The sequence below is a fragment of the Theobroma umbraticum genome, unplaced genomic scaffold, assembly GCF_002168275.2.
Source record: "Theobroma umbraticum cultivar Fairchild unplaced genomic scaffold, ASM216827v3 scaffold_51.0, whole genome shotgun sequence".
Classification (NCBI taxonomy): Eukaryota; Viridiplantae; Streptophyta; class Magnoliopsida; order Malvales; family Malvaceae; genus Theobroma; species Theobroma umbraticum.
The window spans coordinates 3181706-3191611 of NW_018397260.1; the positions used below are offsets into that span (position 1 = coordinate 3181706).

Below are 9906 nucleotides of genomic sequence, written 5' to 3' on the forward strand. Positions count from 1 at the left end.
ATTGCATACTTTATAGTGATGATTTTATCTAAATGTGGTATAACTGTGTCATGATTTGGCTCCATATGAATATGGTAGGTAGAATGTCAAATAACAGTAAATAATAACCGTTCCAACTTCCCACAATATACCAATTGAAAAAACAGAACCAATAGCCTCAAAATATGGAGGATTGAAGGTAGCTACATCTGCCAAGCAACAAAGACCCATTTAGGGTTTTTTTTTTCCTTTTTTTCTTTTCAGCACCTGAAAGGCGGCGTTATCGTACAATATTCACCTACTTTGATTTGGAATGCTAATAGTGATTTTAATATATAAGGATTGAATTACCATTTATTTGTCCATATGCACAAAAAAATAAAAAAAAAAAGAAGGAAAGAAAGAAAGAGAAAAAAAGTTGATAGCTTTCATGTCATGAAATTGGTTTGAGATATCCTGGTTAAAAATATTGGAATCTTATGTTAAATGAGAAGGATAGCTAATTGGGCCTGGCTCGTTTTTTCTATGCATAATAACTCAATTACTGAATAATAAGAATGGAGATAAGGCAAATTTGACAAAGTTCTTAACAATGATGATGACCCTTTCAAAAGAGAACCATAAAGGTAGCTAAACTGTCATTATCACCCAGCACTAATAATACTTGGGCACTCAAAATGGAGAATCGAGATGTCGTTATCTGCTTTAAAAAATGAGACTTCATTATACCAAAGAAAACCCAACTAATTGTACTTGACCAGATTAACAATGCAATATTTTAGTCATAATATAATGGAGTTAGTTTTAATAAGCATGGAAAACAAGAAAATATTTCAACAAGGAAATCCTTATGGGTTACTTCACTTCACCATTGTGTTGGATAACACGTCATGGGTATTTCTTAGAGCCAGTGGTTTCATTGCCTGTTTTGTTCCGATTCTTATTATTATTATTATTATTAGTTATCTATGAAAGCATCCATTTTTTACTTGAATATATAGAATCAACGGCAAGTCAGTTTAATTAGTAAAATCGCCCGTCTCCATAATAAATATTATTTTTAATTTGAGTGCTGTCGAGAATTTGTCCCAAAAAAAAAATAATGTATTAATTTTACTCACAAAGAAATGATGTTCATATTCAAATACCATGACATGAGTTGAACCTAGACAATTTATATATATGATGTATAGGTTCCAATGGTTATTCTTTTGGGGCTGCGAACAATTTGTTCATGCTTTCAATTTTCAATATACGCACGAGACTTATTATTTCCAAGGTAGGTGGGGTTACGGGGAAGGAAACAGGCTGCCATTATAAATAAACAAAAAAAGCTCATATGAAGAAAAAGAGAAATGATGCAATGCATCAGGACCAACTACCATGTAACAAAAAGCATTAACCGAGAATGACAAGAAAGGTAAGATCGGAAGAGCTATAGAATTTTACTTGAGGTGCAAAAACCCAAGGTTCAATAGAAGGTTGGGGATTGTAGGAGTCAAAGTAGTTTGTTGAGGAATTTGAATTGGCTTTTCAGTTTTCCCTTTTCCTGTCTTTAATGCTAAATTGGGTGTGGTTGGGAAGATGATAGGGGGCTTGCTTGTATGGCTTTCTTGGGAAGGTGTGGGGAAAGGTATATCATGCGTTTTCATACAAGGACGTTTGAAGTAAATGGATGTTTGGCTGTGCAAGTAACTGAAATGCTTTGCATTTACTGTTTGAAAGCTGTCGCAAACCCTTCTATTTATGCACAAGCATACACACACCAACACACGTTGGAGGAGCATAAAAATGTATCCATTATTCTCCAACGGTTAATCTCTCTGAAAAGATTATAAAAACTGGTGAAATTGAAGAGGGAGATGCAATGTTTGTGGATATGTTCAAGTAATTATATTTAAAGTGTTTAAGTGCCAAGGCAAGGGGATATTTGAATTGCGTATGCTTTTATGTATCAAAAACGTAGGCCTAGCATTAGCAATCATCTTTCTAATTAGGTGGCTTCCAATGTCGTTAACACAGAGAGATTTCATACATCATTTTGCGATCATTACTATTACAAGTCATTCCTTCCCAAAGTTGCTTTGAGATTCACTCTTCAGTTGGCATCATTGCGTCAAGCCCTCAAGCTCTAGCTAGTGGCAGAAAGAAATCACTCAAATGAGTTCATGCAGAAGATTTCAGAAATAATAATTCATGTTGCAAACTGCGCATTGATGATAAATTCTAGCAGATTCTGGGAAATTTTTCGAAAATGCTATCCGAATTCTGATCCTTATGCGGCCTAATTGTAGAACCGACGTGTATCTTCTTTTCAAATTTTCCTTTTTTTTTTTTGACTTTTATTTTTTTCTATTTTGAGACATTGACTGTATTCATTATTGCATTTGGTTTCTCCGATTCTTTTCTTTGGTGGGTATCTTGTATAACGTTTCAACTACCAAAGAGTATAAGTTTTACAATTCTGTTCTGGTCACTTTCAAATTTGAGATATCAACACAACTTGGCCACTTTCTCATTGCAAGTTTACTTGAAAAAGTTATCCTCCTCACATCCATTAATTTGGACACTTCATCTTAAATATTTGCAGTGGGAATAGTTTGAAGAACTTGGCTGGCAAGCTTCCACTTTTGTTCTTTATAATCTGCTTGCTACTGAGACATTGCGAAGTAGGCAAGTGGTCCTGACTTCAAATTCTTAAGAATGGTGGTAATTTTGATTTGATTTGTGATGTTTTTACATATTTATTGACACCACCACCGTTAGCTAAACCCTGGTGGCATTTGAAGTAAAAGACTCGATCAACTCCCTGGCGGGACCGAGTTGCAAGGAAAAATCCATTTCGTAGACTATCCTTCCAAAACCCTTTCCCATCGATTCCCTAGTGATCGCTAAATTGGATTGGCAAACCCTACTTTCTTTGAAATCAATTAGAAAAATTCTAATGGAAAGAAGAAAATGAAAATCCATCTTAAAGGAAAAGAATATGATCAACAACATATCTGATATGAGCACTGGTTAAGAAATTAAAAAGTTAATACAAATAAACATCTTAGGAAGCATACTTAAAGAGTGAGTGCATATTTAACGTCAACTATTAGCCATAAATTGTATATATGCCAGCCCTGTTTTCAAGGTGCTCTTCAGTAGAGAATTTCTAAAATTGCAATCCACTCCAAAATTTGTTCTGTTTATTATACTGATTTGTACATGTAACCTGATCGACCAACCTGGCCTACCTACCCAAAAACTAATTCATCGTAAAGCGGTCAAGATGATCCTGTTAGTCATCACACAGGGAAGATGAAAATCAAACCTGACATGCGGGATAAGCCAAATACTGGATGAAACAGTTTGGATGGAGCAATCAAGTGAACATTAATCCACGCTCCAATTTTCCTTCTTCTTTATATATATATATATATATATATATATTTCAAATTATATGTATCATAGCATGGACTAGATAAATTGGCACATCGACCAATCAGAATTAGACACCGATTTCATACCTTCCAAATTGATGATATATAGTTTACTTGATTCTAATACTGATGTTAACGGATAGGGTAGTTTAAGCACATTTAGATGGGATTTCAGATGTTTGATTTCGTGGGGTATAAAATCTCAATCAGTTAAGAAAACAATTATATAATAGTTATTCCGCATAATGTTTCAACGTTCGTATTTGACTTGCCATCTGCATGCAAGTATGGGAAAAGGCAGACGGTTTACCCATACTTTTCTTGATGTTGTCCTTGCACGGCATTTGCATTAACCCTTAAGATTACATTTGCTAAGAAAATATTTCAGTTAAAGGTCTCCTTTCTCTCTCACAGAAAACATAAATACCCCAATGTAAAAATATATCTGCTACCTCTTTTCTCAAACAATATTAAGCTCAACTGTCATTCATGTCAATATTTTGCAACTACCATGTTTGCTACCACTGCGCTGCAGCCGTTGCTTTCAAAACCATGCACATCAGAGGAGGAGAGATTGAACAAGCTTATTCCAGATGCTTGTCTGCAATTATATCTGTGTGGTTTTACTCTGTCATGCTTTAACAAGAAAGACAAGCGTGCAATGCCAGCCACCATTTTTTCTTTTTTTATCAAATGGAGGGCTTTCTTGAAGAAACTATCTATACAATTGGGGGAATAAATATTGAAAACAAACCTAGAAGTTAGCTTCCGTTGTCTTATTATCATGGATAGCATTGTTGTTTTTCTTTCATGATGACTTTGAATTATTATGAAATATATTATAGAATGTTGAGCAAAAACCATTTGTCTAATTTTGGAGCAAATTCATTGATTCAACACAGAAGGTACAATTACTTGGACAGCTAGCTTAACATGGTTAAATACTTAAATCAGATGGGTTTTCACTGAAATAGCTCATGTAAAAGTTGGATAGCAGAGAGTGTAATCTCTATTTTTAACCCTTTCTGAAAATCAGAATTAATTGATCATGTCTAAACAAACAAATTCCCCAAACTGGGAATCATCTGATTTAGATGGCGCATGTGCATGCTTTAAAATGCTAGCTAATCATAATCCTATCTTGTTGCCAATTCTGGTAAGACAACTTTGAATTTTACCAACTTCTCTGCCACTGATTCCAAGTTATGTGTTCCAAATGCAATACAAATTAAATTTTGCTTCAAATGAGAAGCATGATGTGCCTAGAAGAGCAAAGTTCAATAAATGGAACATTAATTTACACTATCACCTATAGAGTAACTGATCTCTATTCTATAGGTCTACACGTTATTTGTACTCGATACAGTTCCAGTGCATTGAGGTATCATCCCTGTGTCGATGCCATTTACCGGTATAGCATGCATGGCAAAAGCGCCCAAATATTTTTTTTTTTAATATTTTTTGAAAATGAATCATTTTACTTCAATTGAGCTTTGAGTGCAACAGTTCTTGATAATTAGGGATTTTCCAACTTAGCTAGGTTTTAAGCTTCATTTGTTTATTTTAAATCTATTAACTCATAAGTAATAAAATTCTTCATATAAAATAAATAATGATAAAAGGAAAAAGCTACGTTTTGATGCTAGGCTCATTAAAAAAGGTCATTGTTAATAATGTGAACGCATCCATGCATTATTAGCATGTCAAAGCAACCTTAGAAAACGAAATAAAAGTTTATTAAAGGTGATAATTCATGATCCCTTGTTAATGAAAGCAATTAGGAAAGTAAGTAGTCTTTACACCAGGAGAGCTGTCCCTTCAATAAAAACTACTAGGTGCCCTAATCACCAGGTTTGATTTAACGTAATACCATGGCTTAAAATGGTAAGGGAGAGAGAGAGGGATTTATTAGGAGAGAGCAATGAAGAAAAATAGTTGGGAAAATTTTGATAGAGTGGTTCATGGGCCAATAGCATAACAAAGAAAGGGTCAGTGGTTCTACAGATACATAGGCTTAATGTGTCGTGTAAAACCAACAAAAGTGACTTGCCATCCACAACCCTAAACCAACCGCACTTTCTTATTCTCTCTTGCTCTTCAGTTTTCTTGTCCTCCTTATATATCTTCTTGGCGACTTTTATTTGGTGTGCTTGATGACAAAGAATTTACCGCTAGTTAGTAATTAACATATCCACCAATAATCCATGGAGGATTCTGGAGCTGCTTCTAGTGATGATGTAAAGACTTGTCCTCGAGGACACTGGCGGCCTGCTGAGGATGAAAAACTCAGGCAACTTGTTGAACAGTATGGTGCACAAAACTGGAACTCTATTGCAGAAAAGCTTCAAGGACGATCAGGTAACTGTTTCTATTAGACTTGGCAAATCAGCTCTATCGATCGTTTTCTCCTCTCTGATTCTTGTTGTAACTTGGGTTAACTTTTGATCATCTTCTGGGAACTAAAATATCAATGGTTTCTTGTCCAAGAAAAGTGTTCAGCTTTCAAATAATTGAGCTGATTCATAACCTATACTAAATCAGAAAAGATGTATATCTTCCTCCATGAGTGAGTTAGTGGTCATATGGGTTATTGAATAATTATTATTTTAGATTTATTATACTACTGATATGTCGATCAGATTCTTCCCTTGTACCTTGTTCTTAAGCTGCTTTATTAATTAATATCTTAAGATTTAATAGCACCGGAGAAGATAATACATGATTAATTAATTTGCTTCATCAGTCATTAACTCATGATATATAAAAGTATCATTTCTTTCTCTCTCTATCTCGCTCTCTTCCTTTAGTTTTCTCTCATATGCTGCTCTATACATCCATGATCTAACTATATATACTCGATGTTTCCTAATTTTATATTATCTGTTTCTACAGGGAAGAGCTGCAGATTGAGGTGGTTTAATCAACTTGACCCTAGAATCAACAGAAGGCCATTTACAGAGGAAGAAGAAGAAAGGCTCCTGGCTGCTCATCGTATTCATGGAAACAAATGGGCACTGATAGCTAGACTATTTCCTGGTAGAACTGATAATGCAGTAAAGAATCACTGGCATGTTATAATGGCTAGAAAACAAAGAGAACAGTCCAAGCTATGTGGGAAGAGAAGTTTTCAAGATGGCCTTAGCGACTCCAAGCTAAGTTCTTCTGGTTTCACCCCAAGGAAAGCAAGGTGTCAAGAGGCTTTTAGCTCAAGAATTGGGTTTGGAGACAGTAGGTTTTTTGAATTTCAAAACCCGAGTAAAGAAAGGATTTTCTCAGTCTCGTACTCATCAACTTCTTCACCATCTTGGACTTTTGCTTCATCAACAATGATGGCTTCAAACAATTCAACTTCAGCAGAATTATCAAGAAGAGATGGAAAAGATTATTTATCAGGGTCTGGTTCTAGTTATTACTCCATGGAGAACTCAAAATTTTTAGATCAATCTCTTTATAAATATCATTCAAATGCTTCAGCTTATAGTAGCAGCTTAAAAAATCCCAGTGCATTTGGACTCCCAAACTACAGGAGGGTGGTTCCAAGTCCTTTTGGCTACCTTAAGCTTGGTGATAATTATGAAAGTAATAATGGTGTTATGAAGAAGGAGTTGATGAGCGTTATTGATAATGCACCCAAGTTAGCAAATATTAGAGTGAGTTCTCAGCAGGAGGATGATGATGATTCCATCAAACAGAAGGATATTCCTTTCATAGATTTTCTTGGTGTTGGTATTTCTTCTTGATCATCGAAAACCATCTTATTTAACTATTTTTCCTAGTATACATTACACTTTGCTTCCATTGCATGATAATTTTTACCATACATGTTGATAAAGTGCAAAAGTCAAGCAGAAAAATATGCTTAGCATTTTAGCAGTTAGCAAAATTTCTTCAGTATTTTATACTGTTTAATAAGCCATGTACAAGTTTTCAGGTAATTCAGTCAATTTATGAACTGTAACTTGTAGGACATGATTTACCCAACAAAAAAAATTTAATTAATTGTAGGACATATTTTTATTGTCCAGGCTAGCTAGTGTTCTCAAGAATCCAATTTTTTGTCCATGTGAATCCTTCCCAGATTCCATCTTCTTGTCGCATTCTAATTTAATGCATCTAAGGGTAAAAAACCAATAATCATAATTACAGCAATGTTCAGCATTCTTTATGAAATACTTCAGGAAAAAAAGACTTGCAGTTTCCTTAAAATGGAAAGGAGGTGGGAATATGTCAATACATATGCAGCTCCAGCTGTATCTATTCCTTTAGGCCTAAAGGAATTTTCTAAATTCTCCCCTAAACAGCTGGTGCACCTGCATCTTTAAATCAATGTACACTAAAAGAGAAAACCAGCTTTTCAATGTTGTTAGAGCTAAAGCTTTCCTCGGGAAATATGAGTAGGTGATGTGGAAGTTCTTGACAAGGGTCAAAAATCATTCTAGTTGGAAGTTCCTTTCAATATATACATAGACTGCTTGATTTGATAAACACCTTTGGAGTTGGAAGCAATGGGCTAATGATAATAGCCGAGGAAATGAAGGGGAAAAATGGGAAAGGAAAATAGCAAAAGCTTTTATATGTTAGCCTTCATTATTATTATTATTATTATTTCATTTGCATGTAGCTGGGGTAGATTGAAGTAGACATGCATCAAACATCAACTAGCTAGTCAGCCACTACAAGAAACAATATTCACAATTTTAATAATTAGTATTTACTAAAGAAAAATATCCATAGACAGATTTGAAGAACGTATACATGTAGAAGGGTTTTGTTCTAGTCCTAGAACTGGAAATTAAATAATGTTTGTGGGTTGTAAATTTTCTAGATTTTATTTTTGGTTAACAAAAGAACCCTATGTTCCTGCAAAGATATAGGAATTTGATTGGATCTAAATCCTACGCAATAGGGGAATTGAACCTAGAATAAGTTTGGCTCTTTGCAGTTCGCAAATTAACCTTAATTAAATCCATGAAATCCTATGCTGTTGGTTATTTTGTATTCTGCATTGTCAATTGGTTGGCTATGGACGCATGGTGTCTTTGTTTGCTTTGTCATTGGGGCTAATTTTGTTCTGCTCGAACTTGGGTCCATCATTATGTTAACCAATGTATAGAATAATAGTCTTTCATTACCAAAAAGAAATACAAAAATCTCTGTAAGAGACTAATAATTACTGGGAAAACATTTATCACAAAACCCATTTTTGCACCCAACTAGAAAAGGAAATTCTGTTAATTTAATTATAAACGAGGTTGTAGCAGCGATATATTCATTCTGTCAGGTATATAATTTATTTTGCATAAACTTTGTTCAGGTTGATTGCATGGCAAAACACAAAGAAGAGTAAGGAAGTCTCCTTTCCTTGTCAACTAAGGATCAATCTTCGTGAGATGTATTTCGGAGAGTAAACTCTTAAATGTATTAAATCAATACGAGAAAGCACATTTTTAAAATTACATGAAAAGGGATTAAGTTCTGAAAAACCTTTAAAATATCCTTAATTATATTAAAAAAATTGATAATATTACTTCCGTTTTATCTTTAGAGATTGAGGCATATCTCATAACAACCTAACATTTATTGTGTGGTCTTCTTGAAGGGAATTGCACCAAAAAAAAAATCTGCTTTCATTTATCTCTTTGTCACGTGACATTTACCTAGCAGTAAAATGTCAATTATTAAACTTGTTAACTAGGAATTTGTTGACTTTAAGGCTTTCAACTTGAAAAATGAAGAGCTTAAGTTTGTCAAAAGTGAAGCTAACTTCTGTTTGTCATCAAGCATTTGCTTGTCAAAATGAGAAGATATTTCCAGATTTGCTTGTCATCAATAGAAAACAATTGGAGTTCCTGAATGCAGTAGCATATACACGAGATTACTGTTTTCCATGGATATGCCATTTCCAGCAAAAAGTTGATATAATGTGGGAGAGATATTTCCCAGTCCATGCATAAAATATCTTTCAAATTAATGGAGATCCATTTTAAGTTATGAGTTGAAACTTGAAAGAGGTTTTTAACCCGGGATATCTTGGCCAAATCCTTCAATTTTCATTTCTGTGTGGTTTTTTCAAACCATTCTTAGATTTTCCACATTGATTTTGAATTGTTTGTTCGTGATATAGGGGCAAAGGCTCGAACAGTGCCGTTTGCATATTCATGAGCTAAAATTTTATTTGATTCCATTAATTAGCTATATAACTAATTCATGAACTTCTTCTAATTCTTACCCTTTGGTTCGCAAAAAGTTTGTAGTTATTGCTATAAGACAATAAGAATTGTTGCGGCAAGAACAAAAATCAGAAAAAAAAAAACATAGAAACATTTATGTGTTTTGGTAAATAGACCTACGTCGTCGTTGAGAAGATGACAATAAAAATTCACTATATGTATAAGAAAGACATAACTAAGAATTCAGAAGGCTTTTTTTTTTTGTTTTTAACTTTTGGTTCTTATATTAATGATAGCCCCAATTTTACCGGAACATTCTATCATTTTTTCAA

General features: G+C 34.0%; 1 protein-coding gene across 1 annotated transcript; it reads left to right on the top strand.

The window, feature by feature from the left end:
- Positions 1 to 5477: 5477 nt before the first annotated feature.
- LOC110417027 (uncharacterized) lies at positions 5478 to 7433 on the top strand. The gene is made up of 2 exons (XM_021429189.2): positions 5478 to 5762; positions 6297 to 7433. Exons 1-2 carry the CDS (start codon positions 5609 to 5611, stop codon positions 7142 to 7144), a joined length of 1002 nt encoding a protein of 333 aa, XP_021284864.1. The 5' UTR covers positions 5478 to 5608; the 3' UTR covers positions 7145 to 7433.
- The last annotated feature ends 2473 nt before the right edge of the window (positions 7434 to 9906 follow it).